This window comes from Ambystoma mexicanum, chromosome 6q, assembly GCF_040938575.1.
Source record: "Ambystoma mexicanum isolate Mex_15411 chromosome 6q, UKY_AmexF1_1, whole genome shotgun sequence".
Lineage (NCBI taxonomy): Eukaryota > Metazoa > Chordata > Amphibia > Caudata > Ambystomatidae > Ambystoma > Ambystoma mexicanum.
This window is the reverse complement of record NC_090937.1, coordinates 1,175,969,418-1,175,995,662: the sequence shown is the minus strand read 5'-3', so window position 1 is coordinate 1,175,995,662 and position 26,245 is coordinate 1,175,969,418. Positions and strand designations below refer to the sequence as shown.

Here is a 26,245-nt window from a genome sequence, read left to right as displayed (position 1 = left end):
GTTATTCGGTAGGGGGGCCGAGAAGGGTGCAGTTGTGTTAAGGAAGGGGTGGGACATGGGATGGGCTGGTGGCGGGCACACCGTAAGCATGCCAGGCCTTAGCTAACTGGATGCAGGCACCTGCTGTGCAGGAGATGTCCATGGCGGGACAGAGGTGAGGGTTTTTTTTCAGATTTTCAGATGGAGGTTAACTTGGGCTAGCAGTTGCAGTATTGGGAGCATCAGCAGCAATGAAGGACGTGGCATAGCAAAGGATATAGTGGTCACAGCATACAAAGACTAGTGGCATATAACGTGAGCAGCTGGAAGCAGTATATTAGGAACAACCAGATGCAGAATCAATAAGTACATCAGCATTCAACATTCAAAGACAGCTACAATAAGGTAAGGTAGCTAGATCCAAAATAAGTATAACATTGGGTGTGATATAGCTAGTTTAGTGCAATTTAGTTATTATCTGGGCGAGAGAAAGGCAGACTAGTAGCTACAGTAAGATAAAGGAGCAGTTTTAAAAGCAAGTGAGTGACCACTACATCGATCAGTTAGATGTAACAACAGTTAGTGCAGTACAGGATAGGGTATGGCTGGTAGCGCCAAGCGGGGTACCGCCTTGTAGGAGGAATTAGTTATAAGTGCTGTAGGACGGGGCATAGGAGGATATGCAGTACCATACAGGACAGCAAGAAAGGCTAACGATGTTAACATAGGCTCGACATTTCAATCGCCAACTGTGGTACAGTGGATTAACAGGGCAAGCTAAAAATTACAGGTACAAGCATATAGGTACAACGGTTTATAGTCAAAATATCGAAAAAAAATATCGAACTACAAAAATCTCGAAAAAAAATATCGAAAACGTATACATAGAATTAAAAGGGTCAATTTCTCGAAAATGTAAATGTCGAAAAAAAAAATTATGAATAAGTAAAAATAAAGAAAAAACAAGAGTATCATTTACAATAAGGGGGGTTCCCCCCCAAACCCCCACGACCCTCTAACCCGGCACCCCGCGGCCAGCGGCCCCCACCCCCCACCCTACTCTCAGCCCACATACTCGACACAAGAGTTTAGAAAGGGTTAAACTCGTAGGTGAAAACCACGAGTAAAGAACCTTGTTTAGGTACCAAGATAGCAATAACGGTTGTGGAAAACCGTCATTACCTGACAGGACGTCACTTGACACGGTACTGCAGGAAATCGCTTGGATTTACTTCACAAGACAACAGATACTATTTATAGAACGAACATGTAAATAGACATTAAATAATCATACGACATAGAAATATATGACAGGAAACATTTCTTTTGTTTGTTTTAGAATACGAAATGGAAAACAAAATGGAATTTGTGACAAATCAAAAGGGAGGGAAGCAGTTGATCTTAAATGGATACGTTTTCCATAAGGAGTGTGAGAAAAATGAACGAGTTTACTGGAAATGCACTGAATACAAAAAAAATAAATGCAGCGCTCGAGCAATTAGAGGGAACGAATGTGAAAAGTAAAAATGAACATAACCATCTGCCTGACCAAACAAATATTATTATAAAAAAAACATTATCAGAGCTAAAAAGAAAAGCCGAAGAAAGTCACGGCGAAGCAAGTGGATCGGTACTGGCAAAAGTTTGTGACCAATTACCAAGACATATAACGGCACAGTTACCGGCTGAGAAGTTGATGCAACGTACAATAAACAGAACTAGAAATCAAAAGGAGAATCTGCCACCTGCACCAGTGTTATTTCAAGACATTACAATCCCGGATGTTTTAAAAATAACAAAAAACGGAGACATTTTTCACCATGCCACACTTGATTTGAACAATGAGAAAATATTAATATTCTCCACTGCTAGTAACTTTCACCATCTAACTCAAAGTGACAAATGGCAAAGTGACGCAACGTTCAAAGTGTGCCCGCAACCATTCCTCCAGTTTTACACAATACATGGCACAATAAACGATAAAATCATTCCACTTGTGTATATATTAATGCCAAAAAAAACTGAAGAATCGTACAGAATCGTGTTTAATAAAATTAAGCAACCTATGCCTGAATCAAACCCTACAACAATAATCATGGACTACGAATCAGCACAAATCAAAGGATTTTCATCAGTATACAAAGAGGCACGAATTCAGGGATGTTTTTTTCATTTCACGCAAAGCATATGGCGCAAGTTGCAAAAATTAGGACTAAGCACAAAATACACAGAGGACAGTTGCTACCAGTTTAACATAAAGAAACTTTTTGCATTGGCATTTGTACAAGTAAATTATGTTATTGATTTTTATGAACATTTAATTGACAGTGACTATTACAAAAATCATGAAGAGGAAAACAGTGATTTATTGGACTACTTTGAAAATACCTGGATTGGACAATTAACTAGAAATGGAACACGACGAAGGCCAAAATACCCAGTGAATTTATGGAATTGTTATCAAGCAACATTGGAAAATACACCTAGAACAAATAACGCCCTGGAGGGATGGCATAGCAGGTTGAATAAAAACTTCAACATCCATAACACTGCATTATGGCATTTTTTTAAAAGACTTACAGAATGAAGAACAACACCAGCAATTTAAAATAGCACAAACAGTTTCATTAGCTAACCAAGCACAACCAAGAAAAAAATACAAGGACTACGAGGGAAAACTGGTACAGTTAATACAAAATTTTGACCCACAAAATAAGGAAACCTTTTTAGACTCGGTGGCATTTAACTTAAAATGTTAAAAAAAATCACTTACGTTTCAGGAACATATCCAATCCAATGTGCCATGGCAAAAATAGATCCAAAAAGGACATCCTGGTGGTCCAAAATACGGAAACTGGAACAGAAATCCATGGAAAAAAAAACAAGAAACCATCCAAAAAACATCGGAATCGACAACAAGGAAAAAATACACAAAAAATCCAAATCCACGAGGGAAATAAAGTGCACATCTAGGAAAAACACCTATGCAAAAAAAAAACAAGCTGCTCCATAAAAAATTCAAGAAAAATCCAAATGAAGGCAGAAAAGAAAGTGCAACTCCAAAAAAAATCCCATTGCGAAAAATAACACGATGCTCCATGATCCAAAGGCAGGGAAAATACAAATCCATCAAACCCAAGTAAATCCGCTGGGAAAAAAAAGCAATCCATGGGAAAAAAAACAAGAAAAATCCATAAAATCCACGAGCAAAATGACGGAGACGCGACCACTGCAGAACCAGATACAGAATGAACTTTAAAAATGGTGCTTACGCATACGTAGGCCAACGTAAGGTGCATTTACATATGTAAACAAAAACAAAGATTAAATGTATACTACTAGTTATTCTTGATGCAATACCACCATCTAGTGAAATATAGATATATTACAAGTTAGAAAACAGAAAATATTACTCAAGTTAAATGGACATATATATATATATATATATATATATATATATATATATATATATTTAGCATTAAATAAATTGCATTTTATTAATTTACTAATTTAAAAAAAGTTGTTAAAAATATCACAAAAATACAAGTTATAACATAAATAAAACCTGAACACTTAAGTAAATATTAAGTTGTTTGTTTCATTAAATGTAATGTATTTACCTGAAATATGCTTATAAAAAAGTTAAAGAGAATTCGAGATTATAGTGAAAAATTCGATATTATGACTTTCGAGATTTTTTGTTTTAGGTCAAACATTTTCGAGATTATGATTTTCGAGATTTATAAATTCGAGATTATGACTGACCACCAGATACAACGGGCACAGCGCATGTGATGGCGCGACTATGTAAGCAAACTGCCTACATTCAGTGCCGGTGCTCGAGGGAATGGAACTGTGATGGCGGAGTTAGGGCTCTGTTACTGAAGACCGGTGTCATGATTTACAGAAATGTAAATGAATAAGGCTGCGAAGATTACAGTCATTGGCTGGGCATATCATTGGTTCATGGCATCAGGCTTCCAATGAGAGCGGAAGAGTACTTAAAGTACAAAATGGAAGACTGAGTTTGGTGCTCGAGTTGCAGTAGCAGTAGATGGGGTATTCAGGCAGTGTGGGTGGGCCCACGGCCCGAACAGGCACAGACAGGCCTGTGCCTTTTGTAGGGTGCCCTTGGTAGGAAGGGCCGACTTGCGCATTCCAGCGTTTCCTTTGCCATCTTTCTGATTTCAAGACGTATTCTGTCTCTAAATACAACATGTATGTATTCGTATAGCTAGGGGCCATTGCCGCCCCCATGCTTGTACCAGATACCTGTACAAAGTAACGGTCCTTGAACCTAGAGAAAATGTTGGGAAGTACAAGCTACAGTAGTGTCAAGTCAAACTCCTTATCTGCCTTGCAAGCTTCACTTGAGAGTAGTAACCGCTCCATCGCTTCCAATCCCGCTGCATGGCCGATATTGGTGTACGACGACGAGATATCCATGGTAAATAGTATGTCTCGTCCTTGGACAAAATCCACTTACTTTAGTTTCCATAGGAAAGCTCTTGTGTCTCGAAGGTAAGTCAGACTACTTTGTATCAGCGGCTTCATGGCTTTATCAAGATACTGTGCTAGAGGTTCCAGTGCACTAAAATACTAGACTTGCCTCAACACATCTGCCATTAGAATACAGTGACGACATATGACAAATTTTGGTCCAGCTGGGTACATATCGAGTCTCCTGCACTAGCGCTCTGTCGTGACCTCCCTCAGCACCCGCCCACAGGCCTGACCTTTTGGGTTGCTTACTGGAACCTAGCCAGCCCTCTTAAGTCCTTATCTTGGCCAAATGCACACATGCATCTTAACCCTTCTCTTTGAAATTTCCCATACCTGGACTTCTGGCCCTGAAGTTGTTCCTACCACAAAGTACTTTGAGGCCATACAAATGGGAAAAGGCGCTAAATAAATGACTGCTACAATACAATACATGCAGTAGTCGGTTTCAGAGAAATTTCTAGCAAGTCAGCGTTTATACTATGCGTACAGTTCTCGCACAGCTCAGCCAGAGCCTGCCACGCACAATGTTGCCAATTCTAAAGGTGGAAGCAATCTCGCTAGGTGCTCTAAAATATGCTCGTCTGAGCCAAATAGGAAATAAATATGATGCGAGCAGACTGTGAGGCGATATACATCTCGCTGCCCACCTAAGGTTCTCTTGGGTTAGGACATGCGCACAACAACATAGGACAAGGTAGTTGGAGGCAGTAAGGCACAATTTGACTTGACAGCTGCCGATGGCTGACCTATCACGAGAGAGACAAAGCAGTCCATAAACAGATGGCCCAATTTCACATTTGTCACCACAAAATGGAAACATATAAAGTAGTATTTGAGGTAGGTGTGTATCTTGCAAGATGCATGCAAACTCCTTGAGGACAGACTTGGACAACATTAAAGCTACATTTGTGTCCTAATGCAAGAATACAAGACTGAGCGATTAAATAACATCCTTTCCAAGAATGGAGACTGGTTCAAGTGATTGTGAGTGTTAGGAAGAATTCTCTTATAAGGCTAATTTCACAAACTTAGTGAGTCCCCCAGCAGCTTTTCTGGATTTTTGGGGTTTGTTTTTTTTCTCCTGCTAAGAGCAAGACTCTTTTCCTCCCACTCTTAGGCATGATTTGAGGTATGTCTTTGACTTATTGTGTGCTTATGCGCTATGGGGTCTTTTACTCCATAGGGTATCATCTGTTTTAGTGTATGTGTTACACAGCAGCCTCAGTGCAGTAACACAGGGGTGTCATAGTGACCCCCAAACATAGACTCCATACCCTGGGGCTGACTACTGTCTCCCAGGGCATGTAAAGTCACCATTGGCTTTATTAGTCCAAAATTGTGAACAGAACCAGTACAAACCATCATATTGTGGAAGTACTGGAAGGGGTTCATTAGATTGCCCCTGGGTCTGTTTCCAAGGGGCACTGTCCAGTCCCCCCTTGTCGAGTTTCTGGCTGGTGGTAGTGGTTACCACGCGAAATATTCCACTGGAATATTCTCTATGGGATTTTCCCATTGATTTTAAACGCACCACTTTTTGGTGCAATGTTAAAGATACCGCCGGTTTATTTATTTAATATTAAATCACTGGTTGGGTCTTTTTGCCAGAACTCTTTTCTAAAATGGCGTTTGTGTCCGTCTCTGTAACTCTGACCAAGGTCGAGCCCTTTGTTCCACTTTTTGGCAGGCTTCTCCACAGAAGCCCTGCAAATGTTGCCACTCTGTATGGGTTCCACAGGATGGGTCAGGAGGAGAATTGGCACGCTGGACTGCGTAGCCATAGCAACTCAAGTCACACTCTGTTCTGATTGGGCCAGTGGTGAGCCACTTAGCATGTGTGAGTGACAGCTAGGCTGTTGAATGGGGTTTTTTCTGCATAAAAGCAGGGCCTTTGGGACTGGAACTTCAGAAGTCGCCACAGGACCTAAGAATCCGAAGAGGGACGAAGCTGAGCCATCTGCAACGATGACACCACCGGTGAAGCCCTGCTGCAGCTACTTCACCACTTTCCCGACGACAAGAGAAGATCTTCTGCTGGACGAGTCTTCTTTCTCTGAGCTGGTGGGATCAACCAGTTCACCCTTTTCGCCTTCCAAATACGGCCCTTGGTCGAATCGCCCGTGCCAAGCACCCCGGCGGCCGGATAGCCAAGCTCACCACTTTTGACTGCGAATAAAAGGACTGCATCTTTTAATTGGGAACTCCGCAGCTGGTTTCATCCCTGTGCAGTGCAACAACTCCAAGTTTCCTCCTCGACAAGATCCTCTCTTCCCCTGGTCGGAACAACGAACTGCAACCATTGCCAGGAACAACTGCCCCTGCTGGAGCTTCCTTTCTCTTTAAGGTACTGTGTCCTGCCTGGCCCCCCTTTCTACAGATTGCTAAAGGCGACCCTTAAATCCTTGGCTTCTATACTGGGTTGGCTCCAGACCTCTAACTATATCTTTTGAATCACCCCAACCTCTTTTGAACCCTCTGCAAAGACTTCCAGTGCACTTTAAACCGTGTGATCCTCGGCACATTTCGCTGGCTCCCTTTAAAGTGGGCCTGGCCTATGAACTTTGGCTCTACAGTATAACCTGCCTTTCTCCCCTTGCTCTGAACTCTTAAAAGTGTTGGGAACTGTCTTAACAAATAGTTGTGCTTTAACCCCGACTTGTCTGATAGTTATCAAGGGAGGTGTATATACTACCTGACTGTGTTTTAGATTACTTTTCATTAAGAGTGCTAGTGTATTACCTAAAGTGTGTTTTAAATAAATAACTATATACTTTTTATACAAAGCTCTGGTCAGTGTTTGTTTGCTGTACTGTGTTTTGGGCCCTATTGTGTATACTCTGCATACTGCCCTACTCTTCTTGAGAGAAATCTGACTGCTCAGCCACAGCTACCAGGTAAATCTGGATGGTGCAGACTGCTACCAATTCGGTTTACTGCTGCTCCTGTAGTCTTAATCTTTTTGCAGTGTTCCCCAAGGGAACTGCACAGGATTCTGCCTAACGGTGAGAAGCAGCAAATAGGAAAATATAATTTTTGGAGTGAATAGATGAAACAATATTGTATAGCGAGGGGGAAAGACTGAGTTCTCAAAAGTCATGTCCGCCTTTTTTAGGGTTCATGCAGTGGTGTCATGATGGCGGAGCATTCCAGCTTCTTTGCTGGAAATGCTGCAGACAAGTTTGCTTTCTTGGCGATATCCTGTGTGACAGGTGCGTTTAAACTTTGCATGCTTGGTTTTTCCTCTTGCTGTGTTTCTCTTTGAGCTCCGTTCTGCCATCCATGCAGGGTATTGTGCACCTGATGTTTTTCTGTATGCAGTAGACCTATGACAAATCCTTCCCAATTTTCTCAAGGTTTCTTTCCTGAAAAGCTGAAAATCCTTACAATATGGCAGTCTTGGGTCAGCCTCCTCGTTCAACATACATCACCTTGGGTGATAGCTGCAGACTTTCATATTATAGGGTGACTAGTGGAAAAGCCTGTGTAAACGGGTTAATGTGTGAAAAGGAAGACATTTTCAGAGTGTAAATATGTTATGTGGTATCTTTTTTTTTCAAATTAGTTTTATTGGTGACAATCATGGTTGAATTATAACAATACAAAGTTGCGCATTTACTTATTACACCGCTCACCATGAGAGAATTTTGGGATTTTCATCCCCACCCCTTACCAGAAGAACAAACGGAAAAAGAGAGAGAGAGAAAAGCTTAATCCCCCCAACCACTCCCCCTTATTCCAATCCCCTGCCCACCCCCCCCCTTTGAACAAACATGGCTCTTAGGTGTGACTAGCAACTGGTTTGCCGGACCTGCCATCGACAGGCTCCTATTTTGCTGCCTCCCTATTTGGTTCAGAGTCTAGTCTACACATTCGCTGAAGTTTCACCATATTTCCACTCTGGGGTCACCTGTGGGGCCTACCATTGTCTACTCATCTCCCGTTCCCCTCTCCCCTACCCACAGTGCCTTCACCCTCCGCTGCCTCTTCTGTACCTATTCCCCTTCGAGTTTCACATTCCCGTCCGGGTGTCCGGGGCCCCATGATTGTCTCCTAACTGGGGCCTCTCCGGATCGTATCTTTCTAGAAAGGGAGCCCATTACAATTCCCCTGAGGGAGTTTGGCCGTGTATCTGTCTAGTGAGCTGTTCCATTCTGTATATGTCAAGGCCCTTTGCGCCCCATTGCTTTTCGCTGGGAAGTTCTGCCCTTTTCCAGCCTCCTGCGATGGAAGCTCTGGCCGCTAACAGCAAGAAGTGCGGTATGTGTGGGAGTTTAACCCAGCCCCCTTCTGTACCTCTACCCCAAATAACACCAGGAGGGGGACCATTTGTCTATTCACCCCATCCAGGTTCCTTATCCATCCCAAGATTTCCATCCAGTATCTCTGCACCCTTTTGCAGCCCCGCCAATAGTCTGCTCTCGATCCGCATTTCCTCGAGCAGTGCGGGTCTGCTCCCAGGTACATCAGTGATAGTCTTGCCGGGTCCCACTGCCACCTGTATAGGAGTTTTAACCCTTGATCTTTGGATTGGCAGGCCACTGATGTGCAGTGTGCATTCTCGCATAGCCTTTGCCACTGCTCATCCTCCACCTCCATTTTCAAATCCCTCTCCCATTTCCTCTTGTGCGCCCCTATGGCTGCACCCTGTGCTTCTAATAGGGCCTGCTATAGTTTGGAGATGAGTCCCTTCGTCCGCTTCCCTGTGCCTAGCACCTTCTCTGTGCGTGGCAGTTCCCTTTGCAGGTCCTCTTTCCAGTTCTCTGACATCAGTACCCCTTTTGAGTTGCAAGTATTTAAATACCGAGATCTTTCCCCCTTCCAAAATTTCTTCCAGCTCATTTGACTATATGAACACATCTTTTTTTTAGGACCTGCCCCACTCTTTCCACTCCTCCCTCGAACCAGTTTTGGAATATCGCATGTCCGGGGATGCAATCCCTAATTGGCGGTGCCCAGATGTGACTCAGAGGCGAAGACCAGGTTGTTAACCCCATTTCCTTCTTGACTCCCCAGATGGACCAGAGCGGGCCCCGGATCCTGTGCGTCTGTACCTTTCTCAGGGTGGCCTCTCGTGGAGTCCACAGCCATTCTCAGAGCGTGACTGGCCGGAAAAGTTAGTTCACGATGCCCACCCATTGTTTCTGTTTATCTCCCCGTAAGCGGGGAACCAGAGTTCTGAACTAGGCTGCCCTGTAGTATGTGCACATTTCCGGTAGACCTACACCTCCCCTTTCCTTGGGTTGTACTAGTTGTCTGTAGGCTACTCTGTGTTTCTTCCCCTGCCAGAGGAATCTCACTATCCTTCTTTCTAGTTCTCCAAAGTGTGCATCCTGTAGTTTTATCGGCAGCGTGTGGTATAGGTATAATATTCTGGGGAGGAGGACCATTTTGAGCGCGTTTATGCGCCCTAGCCATGTGATGCTAAGTTTCGACCAGGTGTCTAGCTCCCCCAAGAGCCGGTGCAGTAGTGGGGGGGGGGGTTTATCTTGTATAGTTTGTCCAATTCTCTAGGAATCTTCACCCCAAGGTACTTCAGGCTATCTTCCTCTACATGTATCCCCAACCCCTCACAGTCCATTCTAAGCTCATCCGTTGTCTCCCTCAGTGGGAGGAGGATTGATTTGTTCACATTTACCTTAAAACCTGATAGGCATCCATACTCTTCTACCACTTGGAGTACTTTCGGCACTGTCTTCTTCACTTCTGAGAGTTATACCATAATGTCGTCCACATACATGCTTAGTTTATGGGACTCGTCTCCTGCCCCTATACCCCTTATCTTGCATCTCTACAGATTTCCTCCCCCAGGGGTTCCATCACAAGGGCGAAAAGAAGAGGGGACAAAAGGCAACCCTGTGTAGTGCCTCTGCTAAGCCCAAATACCCTGGATTTCTCCCCATTCACTACTACCCTTGCCGTCGGCCCCGAGTAGATGGCCCGGATGGCCCTGCACATTTTATTTCCCACTCCTATTTTCCATAATACTGAAAACATGAACCCCAATTCGACCCGGTCAAAGGCTTTTTCCGCATCTAAGCTCAGAAGTACATGGTCCCCTGGGGTCCCCCCAACTTGTTCCATAAGGTCTAGGGGTTTTTCTCACTGCGTCTGGGCCCTGTCTTCCCGCTATAAACCCCATCTGATCTGGGTGTACAATTCGTTGCAACTTCTTCTCAAAGCGTGTTGCTAAGATACATGTGAATATTTTTTTGTCTACATTCAGAAGCGAGATAGGGCGGTAGGATGTGCATTGTGTGGGGTCTCTCCCCTCCTAAGGGATCACCAATATCAATGCCTTGCTAAAAGTGTATGGGGCCTCCCGTTTCTAAAATGTGATTGTACAACCTTACCATGTGCTGAGACAGGATTCCCGAGTACATTTTTGTAAAATCCTATAGTGTATCCGTCCTCCCCCAGGGCTTTACCATTCGGGAGACGGGATATTGCTTCTTGTACATCCTTCATTGTTATTGGTCTATCCAGGTGCTCCACCTCTAAGTTGGTGAGTTTACTCATGCCTATCCTGTCTAGATATTCCCCCACTGCTATTTCTCCCACAGGTGCTTCGGATTTTGTAAAGGGTCTCGTAATATTGAGCAAATTCCTCTGCTATCTCCTTGGGCGTATCTCGTGTACCCCCTACAGGGTTTTTAAGGGATGATACCCACCTCTCTGCCCTCTGCGCTCGGAGCCTCGCTGCCAATAGTGCGCCTGCCTTGTCCCCCTTCTAGTAGTATTTCTGTTTGTGGTATCTCAATTTGCTCACAGGTTCCCCCATCCCCAGTGCCTTGAGCTCTGCTCTTTGTGGTGAGTATCACTTCCCTGATCTCCTCTGTTTCCCCCTCCATTGCATGCATCCTCTCCTCCCCCTCCACTATCTCTCTCCTCAACTTATCTTCTCTTAGGTTCCTCTCCCTTTTGCGTCTTGCTCCCTCTCTGATGAGTAACCCTGTCCATGTTACCTTTCCCGCATCCCAGACCACCCCTTTACTTACTTCCCCAGTATCATTCACTTGGAAGTATTCAGTGATTGCCTCCCCCAATTGGTTTGCAAAGATGGGGTCCTTCCAAAGCGTTTCATTGCAACGTGAGCTACTGTCTGTTCTGTAAAGCCCACTTGCATCCAGGGACATGAGGACCACATCATGGTCGGTCCAGCCCACTGGCCTTATTTCGCTGTAGGTCACCCTTGTCCCTTGATCCCTATTCGTGAGGAGATAGTCAGTCCTGGTGTAGGTTTTATACGGGGCTGAGTAGAATGTGTACCCCTCATCCCCCAGGTGTTTCTCTCTTCACACATTGATTAGGCCACGGGCCTCAATTGTACGTCCCTGTTGCCTGGGTCTGGCTCCCGCTTTCCCCTGCACTATGCTCCCTTCGGTCTTCTGTCCCTTGTTTCATCTGCCCAGGAATTAAAATCTCCACCTATTTTTTATTTATTTATTTTAAAATTTGTATTGGTTTACAAACAAATCTTTAAAATGTCACATGACACGGAGGTTAGACAACTCCATCCCCAGCATTCTCACACTCTCCACCTCCCGCCAGGGTTTATAATTAAAGTCCTTTTGCTCTATATTGAGTCCAATCTCAACAGTTTTTCAATCTCAGCTAGCAGAAACGTTGGAGGAATTTGTATTTTCATGTCCGTGCCATTGAACATTTTCTGCCACCATTCATCTGCACTCGGCAACTGATGTTTTGTGCTCCAAGGCCCCAAATGAATCGTTCTCATTGACATGAGCTCACAACAAAACAACAGCAGATGTTTGAGGGTCTCCTTTTCTTTTGCACAAAACCTACAAGTTGTATTTAGGCCTGCGTTACTCGACCAGGCGCTGAGTCGCTCTTTGTCTTGAAGTCGTTCAAGCAAAAAAACATAAATAATCTCCTTGCATTCAGATCCGGGAACAGTTTGACGTATCGTTGGAGACCATTACAGCCCCTGGCCTCAACCGTTGCGTCGACCATCAACTTATTTGCAACTCTTTGAACTAGTCAGTTCCCAGTCACCCTGCCAGATTTTTATCTTTGCTCATTTGGATTTCCATGTAGCATTGCTGGCTCCATATCAAACTCTACCAACAGATTTTCACAACGCTTGATCCACATGGACACGATTTCATTCTTATTCGAGGTTGCGCTGTGCCGAATTTCGAATTGAGGAATTTTTTCTATGGATCTTGTTTTTTGGAATAAAGACAGCAAATTCCAGCAGGTTTTGGCATGTATTGATATCAGCGATAACTCATATCGTATGCAAGGTGTTGACATGCCTTTAGGTAGTCCCAGTACTTTGGACCAATAGATGTTTTCAAGGGTAGACCATAGTTCGTGTGGGCAACCCAGCGCATTTTCAGCTCCATACGTTAAGACCGGGATTACTTTTTGTTGATAGAAATTTATCACTGGTTTTAGAGAGAACTTTCTGAATTTTTTATTCAGGACAAGCACTTGGTTGGCGAGTTGTCTACACTTTCTCTGGGTCCCTAAGATCCATGGGCCATCATAGATGGTTGCGCTTATCAACATACCCAAGTATTTTACACTGCTTGATATACGCACTGGTTCCTGCCCCAATTTCCAGGATGCATTTTTACAGATAGTGTTCCTTGCCGTTTTAAGATTTTGAAGTACTAAGATCTCACATTTTTTGTGTTGATCTTTAGATGGTTCAGATTCACATAATTCTCTACTGCATCCAATTTTCTTTGCAGACCTATAGGAGTTACGTCCATCAGGATCAAATCGTCTGCATATAGGAGCCAGCTAAGATGTGAATTGTGTATCTTGGGAGGAAAAGATTTCACGGCGTCTATAGCAAGTCCAATGTCCGATATAAACAGGCTGAATATGGCCGCAGCCAAAGGGCAGCCTTGTTTGACCCCTTAAAGGTTTTGATCTCTGCAGACAAGGTACCAGTCTGATCCAAACGGATTCTAATATCTAAATCTCCACCTATTATGTACAGGTAGGCTTCCTGCTCCTGTCTAAGTGCATTCGATATAAAGCGTGCTTGCCCCTGGTTGGGTGCGTATAGTGCTGCCAAAATTACCCTTGCCCCTTCCAGAGTCCCTCTTAATATCAGTAATCTTCCTTCCAGAAGGCGGGTAGTCATACAGTCCCGCAGCTTGCATTGCTTTTGTATCACTTTTCCGACTCCCCCCTTTTTGGAATTTCCCGATGCCCAGTGGACTTGACCTATCCCTGCCCCTCATATCGTTTGCTCCTCTCCATGTATTAAACGTGTCTCCTGTTTGAAGAGCACATCAAGAGTCGCTTTGCGAAATTCTCTAGCTAAGACTGAGACAAAGACTGATATGCAAATGGATATTTCCCATCTGTGAAAGGTACAGTGAGCAAAAAGCGGATGGCTGCAAACTCTCAAAGTGGTTACAAACCACTAAACAGGTTATCATGCCGTGTTCTTTCGAGAGAGGGGCACCTGCTACCTTTTTTGTATTTTTGGAAGGAACTTGGGATTGGTCATCCTAAGTTACCTGGGGGAACCCAGACGTGGACCCCTTGCTCACTGTGCTCAGAGAGGCACAGCTCCACCTCACTGATGAGGCCCAACAAGGCTGAAACACGTGTATGGGGTTGCTATTGGTACTCTTGTTCAAAGGAGGTTTGCCTGGCATTTCGGTGCTGGACTGCCCTTGTGGGTGGGACAAAGACTGATGAACAAATGGATATTCCTGTTATGGCCACGGGCCCCAGAACACAAAAACCACACCATCTAGTGATGGGGGCAATGGGTCACTTGACTCACTTATGTCCCTTTGGGACCCATAAGCACAGGGGCCCTGGCTGGACTCAGTCCTGGCTCATTTGGCGCCAGGCTCATATAGAGATGTGAGCAGGAACACTTTATTTCAGTGCAGGAGTGCTTTTACTTTATTTCAGTGCAGGAGTGATTTTATTTTACAAGAACTTTCCAGGAGCTGAAAGCCTTTATTCCAAAGAACATCCTCATGTGCTGACTCATCGGGTGTGGCTCCCTAGGCCTGGTCTTCATGTGCTGACTCATTGGGTGTGGAGGCAGGCTGAACCTGGTGGGCATGGCTTCAGAAGCTCAGCTATATAAGCTGTTCCATCCTTAAGGCCGGTACTTCGCGTTACTATGTACTCGCGTGCAACGTGACGCTCACCGCTGCTTGGACCAGTTTACTTAGCTTTGAAACCAGGCGTTCTCATGCATACTCACCTCCAGGAAACTGGTGCTTCAGCGCTTCATCTGCAGACTCATCTCGTGACATCCTGTGATCTTGATCCCGACGCCGCAGCACCTCACTCCACATCCACGAACTCGGACCCTGTGAAGAAGAAGAAAGACAAGGCTAGAACATCCGTCCTAGGGCCGTGCCGCATTTTAACCCAGCGCGCCCCATAGTTAACAATTTACCAGCTACTGTACCGCTGCAGCTTCGTTCCTCATTCCCTCCGGCTGCCGCCTCGAGCTCTGCAGCTTATGCCGGGCCGGCAACATCTCCTGCAAGAGAAGAAAGCAAAAGAGCAAACATCAAAAGTGGAACAGACAGCAATACAAGACAACGAACTTCACAATACAACAAAAACAGACGAGGAAAGACAAAGGCAAACAGGAACACTTACCTGAAGTATAATGGCTTAGTCGCAGCAGACTGGACTATCACGTGCAGGGGACCAGTGAAGGAACTTGGTCCAGATCATACAAGTGCCCCTGCCAGAAGCAGCAGGACGGAGTGCTCGCCAAAACTAATGAACAGGTGAGCATTCCAGGGACAGCGCATCCCACGGGTACCACGGTTTGGGAGAAGGAGTCTGGAAGGGGATCAGGCGCACAAGCTGGCATACTCACACCCCCTATTCTCCATGCAGGGGCAGTCCCGAGCACTCTTAGACATGATTTGAGATGTCCTTTGACTTTGTAATGTTTTTGATGGGCTATGGGGTCTTTTACTCAATAGAGCTTCATTTGTTTTTGGTATGTGTGTTACCCAGCACCCTGCGTGCTGTAACACAGGGGTGTCATAGTGACCCCCAAACATAGACTCCGTAGCCTGGGACTGACTACTGTCTCCCAGGGCATGTAAAGTCACCATTGGCTTTACTAGTCCTAAATTGTGAACAGAACCAGTACAAACCATCATATTGTGGGCATACGGGTAGGGGCAATTTGATTGCCCCTGGGTCTGTTGTTCGAGGGGGCACTGTCCAGTCGCCTCTGAGCGAATTTTGGCTGGTGGCAGTGGATACTACTTTTTATATTCAACCGCAAATATATTCCTATGGGATTTTCCCATTGTTCGAGGCTAATACTTTTTAACATAGCCTCAAACATACCGCCGGTTTATTTATTTAATATTAATTCACCGGTTGGTATTTTTTGCCAGAACTCGATTCCAAAATGGCGTTTGTGTTCGCTTCTGTGACTCCAACCCGAAGTTGAGCCCTTTATTCCACTTTTGGCTGGCTTCTGCACAGAAGCCCTCCAAAGTGGTGCCACTCTGTCTGGGTACCACAGGGGGCGTGGGAGGGGGTTTAGGCACCCTGGACTGAGTTGCCTCGGCAACTCAAGTCGCACTCTTGTGTGATTGGCCCAGTGGTGAGCCGCCCGGCTCACCACTTAGCATGTGTGAGTGACAGCCTGGCTGTTGAATGGGGTTTTTTCTGCATAAAAGCAGGGCCTTTGGGACTGGAACTTCAGAAGTCGCCACAGGTCCTAAAAATCCGAAGAGGGACGAAGCTGAGCCATCTGCAACGACGACACCGCCTGCTGCAGCTACTTCACCACTTTCCCGACGACAAGAGAAGATCTTCTGCTGGACGAGTCTTCTTTCTCTGAGCTGGTGGGATCAACCAGTTCACCCTTTTCGCCTTCCAAATACGGCCCTTGGTCGAATCGCCCGTGCCAAGCACCCCGGCGGCCGGATAGCCAAGCTCACCACTTTTGACTGCGAATAAAAGGACTGCACCTTTTAATTGGGAACTCTGCAGCTGGTTTCATCCCTGGCAGTGCAACTACTTTCATTTTTCCTCCACGTCGAGATCCTCTCTCCCTCTGGACGACGCCGCGACTTGCATCGACTGCCAGGAACAACTGCCCCGCTGGAGGATTCTCTCCACTTTCAAGGTACTGTGTCCTCCTGGCCTCCCTCGCAACGGTCTGTGTGGGGTGTCTTGTAAATCCTCATCTTACCACTTGGGTTCGCCCTAGGCTGGCTAACTGAACTTTTCTGAGCTGAACTGATTCCTTTGTAAACTCTCTGCAAGACTTCCCAAGCCTTTTAAACTGTGATCTTGGGCGCATTGGTTTTCTACTCTCTCCAAGAGGGGGCCTGGCCTCTGAACTTTTTGCTCACAAGTAGACTTTGACTTTCCTGCCTTTCTGAGTGCTTCAAAGTATTGTGTTGTGTGCTGTCCCGAATTTCTGCCTTTTCCCTCCCTTTTTCTTAACTTATTGGAGTGCCATCTTTAGTTAAGCGCTCACCGCTCACCTCTGTCTGGAAATAAGTGGTGTTAACTAAGACTTGTCTAATAAGGAATAAGGGATGTATATATATTAATAGTGACTGTGTTTTTGAACTTGCTTACAATAATAGAGTGTTTCTAAGTGTGTCTTTAAATAAATAATTATATACTTGATACCAAAGCTCTGGTCAGTGTTTGCTTGTGCTACTGTATTTTGGTACCTATCTTGTATACTCTATATACTGTCTAACTCTTCTTGAGAGAAGTCTGGCTGCTCAGCCACAGCTACCAGGTAAATCTGGGTGGTACAGACTTCTACCAATTGGGTTTACTGCCAGCACCTGTAGTCCTAAGTCTTTTGCAGGGGTCTCTAAGGGAACTGCACAGGTTTCTGCCTAACAATCACCTATTACCACCAGTCACCACATAAACGCAGAAGGCAAAGTAGGACCCGAGCGACCTCACCCCCGGGAAGGCTACAACCATGCCCCAACGCCTCCACAGAGACCAGGTGAGCGTAACAATTCCTCCTTTGTGAAAAGTACAGTGCGCTAAAAGCGATGGCTGCGGACTCTCAAACTGGAGAAAAAAACAAAGAACAGGTTATCATGTCATGTTCTTTCTAGAGATGGCGCCAGCTACCTTTTTTGTATTTTTGTAAGGAATTTGGATTTGGTCATCCCAAGTTACCTGGGGGAAACCAGACGTGGACCCCTTGCTCACTGTGCTCATAGAGGCACATCTCCACCTTGCTGATGAGGCCCAACAAGGCTGAAACACGTGTATGGGGTTGCTGTTGGTACTCTTGTTCAAAGGAGGTTTGCCTGGCATTTCGGTGCTGGACTGCCCTTGTGGGTGGGACAAAGACTGATATGCAAATGGATCTTACTCCTTTGTGAAAAGTACAATGAGCTAAAAGCGATGGCTGCGGACTCTAAAGTAGGAAAAAAACACAGAACAGTTTATCATGTCATGTTCTTTCTAGAGAGGAGCGCCTGCTACCTTTTTAGTATAAAGTTTAAAACGTACATGTAGAATATTATTGATATAATACATACCAAGAAATATTACTATGAATAATTACATAATACATAAGTACATTAAAAAAAAGTAAATTATTTTGTTAGAGAAATAGTGCTTAATCAAATGAATTTCTGTTTACATGTTTTTTTAAATGTATATATTTTCTTATTGTATGCAACTTGAAGTATGCTGTTAAAGTGCTATCGCTGTCTTGGGCCTTTTCTGTAGCTAATTGTGTGTTATCATTTTTGAAATACACATTTTGTTTGCCTGGAAGATGAACTTGAAGCCTTATTGTTGTATATGTAAAGCAGCAGCTCCCTCTAGCGGTGGCAACAGGCGAAGCAGGTAGGACAGCTTCAGACAAACACACATCTGGCCTTTTGTTGTATAGTATATGATTGTGGGCTATGTAACAAAGTTTCTGTTCTGTTGGGAGACTGGGGGAGCGCTGAATGATCCCCCATATACCACCTCTATGGGTTGCCTCATATAGATAGTGACTTCCCCGGGCTTGAGTGATTCTCTGCCACATCTGTTTCCTCTTAGAGGCAATATATTCACAGAAGTCAAAACTGTACGTTCCCAAACCTGCACTGTGGTGGATTCCTGGACATTGTAACTAAATCGCGAAAAAGGTCATAATGTCATTTAAGTTTTAGGGACGGCAAATATTCTGGGACATTTTCCCAAGTGGTGCTTTTGTTTTCTTGAAAAGTTTAAGCAGCTGCGGGAGGGGATTGCATCCCATTATATTTTCGGGAGGGGATTGCATCCCATTAAATTTTATACTGAGGTTACCAATTGACAAATTATTGGAAGCCCCAGCCTTGTGTGAGCTTCTGCAAAAATGTTTTTACCTAGGCAGCAGAGGCGTAAAGGACAGCATGAAGAAGGCGGTCGCTTCCATATTAAATGTAAGACACAGTTGGGACAGAGTCCTACATCTACTGATTTCAAATGAACAGTAAGAATATATTAGCAGAGAAAGAATGTATCATTTTTTTTAACAGAAATTAACGTTGACGTTATGTCGTGCACTAAAGTAAGTACTACCAGATAACATCAGATACATGCATAACGTGTGGGGGGCAACAGTTTGGCTTCTTGCCTCTTGCCTGAAAATGTAAGTTATAAGAGATTTTGAGTGGGGTTTTTCACAATTATGTCAGATTGCAGGTCACCACACCCTACTCTGCCTTTGCGTCTCCTGGGGCACACTAGGGAGATGCCGAAAAAGGTAAACTGTTGGTCTGGCGCTCTGAATAGTGAGAGGACTTGTGGTGATTACTTGAATGGGAACTTGTACCCCAGAGCATAATTGATGCTGTGCACTGCACTCTAATGAGCAAGACGACTTGTACTACGAGTTGATCTGTCATTCAGGTAGGCCACAATGTATATTGACCCACTTTAAAAACGATTTGATGTCTGTGTTAAATGACCCACATTTTATTTGCAGATATTACTTGTGCCTACTGCTAGGACTAGTTAAGCAAGAATTTTTCAGAGGGGTAAAATGGTATTGTCTATATTTGTTACAATTGAAGAGTAATTCTTAGTTCTATTATCCTCTTGATTTTTCTTAAGTTATGACATTTATATTAAGAACTAATTGTAGTGATTTGTATACATTGCTCTACCAGGTTTGGTGTTCATGATTACATTTGTATTTTCTTTGGGGAAAAATAAATAAATTCACAACATTCCATCATATTTTTGTCTTCGCAGGGGTGACTATGTTAATGCTTTGGCTCATTATGAAAAGGGACTCACAGGCGACAATAAGGTATTTGTTTAAATAATAGTAAATGTCTGTTGTTACTAACGTTCATAAATCATAGAAACTGTACAATATTTATTGTAAAATGAAACACATGTATTTGGTTATATAATCTCTATTGACAATTAAAGCACATGCACTGATGACACATGTTGACTCCAAAGTGCCTGCAAACATTGCAGCCCACCATTGCCTTGATAACGTGCACATTCTATATAACAATCTGCGCCTGCCGGCTCCCGCTGGGTCCTAGCCCCACCGAGCGAGAGGACGTAGGCCTATTATGATTGTATCAGTAGGAGGAGGTTCTGGGAGCCTAACGCGAGTGCGTTCGCCTGCGGCTCCGGCCCCTGCTCTCCTTCCTTCTGGGGAATCAGCAACAAAGAAAGAGGAGTAGACAAGGGGACAAGACCGTCTTATAAGGGCAGGCTAGCCCGGATTGGTTAAGGAAGGTGATGCAGGACTACAGAGGACCCAGGGAGCTTTTGATAAATTATGGACATTTTCAATCTGTGTTAACCTTATTTTTGTGTTGCTACACCTCCAGGAGTCCCTGGAAGGAAAAAAGTGTTACAAGGTTTTTTAAAAAAAAACTTTATATATAAACTTTTCTTTGAATTGCTGTGGGAACAGTAATAAAGAAGTTAAGCATAATGCTCGCCTCCATCTTGTCATAGAATCTATATAACCAAGCATTATTTGCGTAAGGGATCCGAATATCATGTAAGTATATTTATTCTGGTTGGATGCACACAAATGGATGAAAAAGCCTTTGGGATTTTAGTATTATGATAGGTGTGACTGTTTGATTCCAGATATAGACTTGTAATGGCTGCAGCTTTGGGGGCCTCGCAGGGAGATTTCCCAAGATAAGCATTACATGAAAAGGAAAGTATATATAGGGAACACGTTAAGGAGTCGATTGTGCCGCCCTCACTTTGAGTAAGGAAAAGGCATCTCTACTTTATTTGAAGGATAGGGGCTGGAATTATTGAGCTTCCAGTCAAACCTACTCAAGTAGACCTAGTGTAGGAAGTTAATGCACCAGCACCACTGTGCTCACCAGTGGCATCCACTACTGTTGCGCCACTTTGTTTAACTCTTTGATTTACTGTACCCAAGGGTCATACTTCAAGGGCAGTGTTGCAAACTTCAGAGACATCATTGTAGTGGCTTGATTCATGTCTAGAGACATCAGAACACTGAAGATTGCTTCCAGCATCAGTGATGCCATGGCAGCTAAAATATAGGCAATGTAAATCCGCACATATGTGCAGTGAATGGTGTTGAGTACTTTATGAAGACATTGTGAATCTAAGCTGACGAGGTTTCCAGACAAGTCCGATCTATGAAAGTCTCGTGAAAACAGGTCCACCCATGTTCCTCCAAAACTATCAAGGACCACATCGACTTCCTGGCTCCTGCCCTGGCTGACTTCTGCAATCACTCCTTCGCCTCTGGAGTCTTCCCATTCCCCCCTAAGCACTCCCTTGTGCACCCTCTTCTTAAGAAACCTTCTTCCGACCCCTCCTGCCCGGCTAACTATCGCCCAATCTCCATCACTCCCTTCCTGGGCAAGCTCCTTGAGAAACTGGCCATCTCCGAGCTTAAACTCCATGCTGAATCTGTTGGTAGTCTTCATGACCATCAGTCTGGCTTCAGAGCTGCCAGAAGCACGGAAACTGCTCCCCTGAACATCCGTGAGGACCTGCTCTCGAACCTTGACTCTAACACTCCGTATGTTCTCATTTTGCTCGATCTTTCTTCTGCCTTTGATACTGTCAACCATGCCATCCTGCTCAACCGTATCCGTGATAACCTAGTATCACTGGTCAGGCTCTGGCGTGGCTGACCTCTTTCCTCTACATTCGACCCTCCCAGGTCCCACTGGGGTCCTTCCTCTCTGACATCTTTTTCTCTACCTGTGGTGTCCCGCAGGGATCTAACCTCTCGCCCTAGCTGTTCAACCAGTATCTGGCAATCATTGCCCACCGCATCACCGCTCTCTGCCCCAACTTTCAGTGCTATGCGGATGATACCCAGCTCATTTTCAGGCTACCCTCGGCCTCCTCTTCTCCTTCCCTCCTCTCTGACTGTCTTTCTGCTATCCAGGAATGGTGTGCCACCAATGACCTCTGCCTTAATGCCAGTAAGACTGAGATTCTACTCATGGGCACACCCACTCCCTCCTTCCCTCCAGCTCTCTGGCCGGCCTCTCTTGGCCCTCTTCCTGCTCCTACCTGCAAGGCAAAAAACCTTGGGGTCATCTTCGACTCCACACTCTCCTTCTCTCCTCACATATGTGACGTCTCTAAGAGGTCACACTACCAGCTGCACCTCCTCAGAGGTATCCTTCCTTTCCTCTCCTTCCCCCAAAAGCTCACTGTCTCCAGAGCCCTGGTTCTCTCGAAGCTGGACTACTGTAACAGCCTCTATCTAAATCTGCCTGCCTCTACTCTCCGCCCTCTGCAACTCATCCAGAACAGGACTGTGAGACTTGTTCTTGGCCTCAAGTCCAGGGATCGTATCTCTCCAGGACTGAAATTGCTACACTGGCTCCCAGTGGCTGTGAGGATTAAGTTAAAAACCCTCTGCATTGTCCACAAGGCCTTCCGGTGCCTGGGGCCAAAATACCTTCAACTCTCTCTTCCTAAATATCTTCCTTCTCGAGCTCTTCACTCATCCGCCTCCAACTCCCTCAGGGTCAGCCGCTTCTCCAAGCAACGAGTTGGGGGTAGATTTCTCTCCGCGGCAGGGGCCTCCCTCTGGAACAGCCTTCCTGCCTCCCTGAAACTTGAGGAGAACCATCTCCGGTTCCGGAAGCACCTCAAAATCTTCCTCTTTGCTTCTGCTTTCTCTCCCCCTCTCCCCTGCTAAATTACTGAAACTGCACTGAATCTGCAACTGGGCCACTCACCGATCTCGGTCCTTGGCCCAGCCACTCTCCCCTTGCACTGCCTCCTTGGCAACCCCTGCACTGCGGGACTGTCTCTGTATCCCTACAGCCCCCCTTCCCAGCACTTGTCTGCACTTACCTTGCACTTGCCACCAGCTGGCCCTTATTATTTATCTTGTATTCTACTAACCCTGGACTGCACTTTCCCCTCTCCCTTTCCCCCTTGCACTTTTCCCTTCCCCACTACCCATGCACTTGCGCGATCTGAATGACACCTGGCCTAGTAGGATCGTTGTCTGTCTCCCCTTTGTTCCCCCCTCCCTGCCTCGTCGCTCTTTGAAACACTTGTGTATAGGCGTGTTACAAATGCCATATCATATCATATCCTAAGAAGGGCAATTTTGGGGTCCTTTATCATGCGGTTCTGCTTCAAATGAGCAATAGCATGTTCATGTTTCTTCTACTTGTGGGATTGGCTGTGAGGAAAACCACCAGAACACAATTTAAAACTCACAACACACAAGAAAGCTACATTGTTCCCTGCTTGTCATTGAAGCTGATTTTATGGCCCGAGTGCTTTAGAGAATGTAATAAACTAAACATTTACTCTATCAGAGGAATATATTCCCTGTATGGCATTTGAAAGCACTTAGGCTGGACTTGAAGGTTCTTGATATGAATGATTTAAAATATTATAAGGTTAGATATTTTACACAAAGGGCTGCCAAAGGATCGACCCTTTTGCCTTTTACTTATGCGTTAAAAGCTTCAATAATGGCACGGTTCAATAATAGATTCTATTGAGTAATCAGTTTAGATATTGGCCAAAAGTGTTTTAAGGAAATAGAAGTCTTTAGTCAGTGATCTTCTGTGTTTTACGATCGGCTATCCCCAAAATCGGTGGTTCGTGCAGTAACCTGTACAGGCAGACCAAATGTTTTGGAAACTATTTAACCAAATAAAGAATTGATGTGATGTTGAAAGAATTTTCTTTATTTAGGATCTTAAGCCTTTGCAGGTAAGTCAGATAGCAATTTCAGTTTTATAAACTAGTGAAAAAGTGACAAGATACATGCTAGATGGTACAGCAGGAGCTCTTGTGCAGGTTATTAGAGACTGGTGTAAGCGCCCGTGTACACAAGCCAAAGTGCAGGTTTTCATTACAAGAGTAGGACCATTATAATCCTAAGGCTACATACAGCTCTCTCTAGCGGTGACAACAGGCGAAGCTACTGGATCGGACAAACATACAGGGACATCTGGTCTTTTCTTATATTGTTAGATATATGGCTATAGATTTATTAAAGAACGTAGGGTGGAAACTGCCTTTTATTAGTCTGGTCCTTGATGACTACAGTAATGCTAAGAACAACTGATTGGCTGTGTCTTCGAGTCATTCTGTCTGGAGAAGTTTTGAGAGCCCATATAGACAACAAAATATTTGACTATCTGTTATTATGAAGCAATTAACTTTTAATGATGCAGGTGGACAGCTCTATACCTCCTCTCTGAAGCAGTAGTGTATTGGGTGTGGTGTGAAGAGTTTGCAATGTAGAAGTGCAGGAAAGGTACATCTCCAGAGCTAGGTTAGGTTTACCCTTCCAAAGCAATGTTGATGCTTCATTCACCATCTGATGCCTATTGTTATGGTTGAGGGTGTACCGTCTGGCAGAGCACTCAAATAAGCACGAAGGCCTGGATGCCAAAATAAATAATATGAGCAATCGCAAACTGGGAAGTGGGGGTTTTGATTTAAAAACGTTCAAAATATATTCTTTGCAAAGAAAAATATATTTTAATGTTAAATATTGAACACCTATTGTCACAGCCCAAAAATAATTATCAATAGTACTTCCAAGACATGTTTAATATAACCCCTTGCCTTGAAGTAACAACCACAGAGTACATCCCTTCATGTCCGGCTATTTTGTACTACTTTAGTGTCGGGCAGGTTTCATTAATTTCAGTTCAGGTACCACAGAGCCCTGCTTTCCAGCAGTATAATGAGAGAATCCCTAGTCTGAGGAACTACATTCCCCCATAGTGTTTCGCAAGCCACATGATCAATTTGATAAGTGCAACCCCAGTTGTACCATAACACTCCCGTGTGGCGAAGAAGGGAAATGCTGCAGACCATGAGCCACTCCTGAACATGCAGCTGAAATAGAGCAATCTATCGCTTAGGAGAGAAGGCCATGAAGTGGTCTATGTAGGGAGCCTCCAAAATCCAGAATTCTGGGCAGATTTTGCATGCCACCGTTTAATGAAATAGTGGCCATACCGGCTCTTGGCAAGAAGCATTCCGTTATGAACATGTGTACACTACTAAAGGCCAAATACATTTTCCCTTTTTACCTTAGATTAGATTTTTAGAATGTGAGAGTCAAAATAGTACTTTGGACACAGGCCGGTTTTTGCTTTGGACATTCTAACATTGACAGACCCTTAGTTTTGTTTTGAGGTAGGGAAACGCCTCTTAGAGCAGGGACAGAGAGGCATTTCCCAACCCCCTTTTACTTTATCAAACGTCTTTGATCAAAACCATGAATCCCTTGTGTCAGAGTCTCATTCCTGGCTCCTCACACAGCCGCCTGCTCCTCCAGTTCACCCCTGTACCTGCACCAGCCTTGTGTGACTTCGCAGGAGTTGTCTCGCGCTCGGGTAGGCCAATTTCCTCTCTTTGCTTTCGTTTCTCGGTTGCTTCGGTCTCGGCTTCTATGTAGGTCGCCTTGTTCACGGAACAGCGGTTGGTGGAAGCTTTCTCTGCTTCTATCATCCCGATTTCGGCATAGTTGGGAGTGCTCCAAGCCCACCATAGCACCTCCATGATCAGGCCACCTCTTTGGACTGTTCCTCTGATTCCGTCCTGACAACCATTCTCCTGTTGTCTGCTATGCCGGTCCTCCAGCGTTTCTCAAAATGCAGCGAGCTCTGTGGCTGCACTCAGCTCTGCCTCTTCTTGGCTTTCTGACGTCAGGGGGCTTCTGCTGCGTACCGCTCTCTCTCCTTGGTTTGGGCCTCTATGTCCCATTTTCATAGCTATTTCTTCTTAAAGTGATATCCCCTTTATTCTCAGATTACGTGGTGGTTTCCACATTACCTACAGCCAAACAGAAGGAGGACACCGTGTTTTGGATGCAAGGCAGTCCCATGTATGCAGATAAAGTGCCCTGCATATAGGAAGTTCCCTTTGGGAATGTGAGTCCTTGTCCCCTAAGGGAGGGGAGTCTCTCCCAGTGAGGTCCCACTTGCCCAGATCCCTAGGGACTGTCTTGCGCGATCGGGCTCACCCCCACTAGCCTCAAAGGTCGTGACTCCACCTTGGGGCAAAGGGACAAACACTCCAGATTTATGACACTACTTTCACTCAATTCACTTGTTTTTCCTTTGCACAGGGAATTCTATCGCTTCCCCTCGCTAATGATTCCCCTGCTATTCTTTTAATGCAGGGGATGAGCTAAATATAAGATATAACACTCGTGGTCACTTAATCTCAGATTTGCAGTAAGGACAATTATTATGAGACATTTATTTAGTAAATATTTTAGCTTTTATTCCAGTGATTCTGCCTCTCTTGATGTACCTCCAAATGGGGAAATGAAGCATAA

General features: G+C 44.7%; 1 protein-coding gene across 1 annotated transcript in view; it reads left to right on the top strand.

The window, feature by feature from the left end:
• The window catches only part of WDR19 (WD repeat domain 19), a 2,828,275-nt gene that overhangs the window by 1,749,317 nt on the left and 1,052,713 nt on the right, over positions 1-26,245 (top strand). Inside the window, exon 21 of the mRNA XM_069631788.1 lies at positions 19,690-19,747. Coding sequence (XP_069487889.1) covers positions 19,690-19,747 — 58 coding nt within the window. The remainder of the gene's footprint in view (positions 1-19,689; positions 19,748-26,245) is intronic.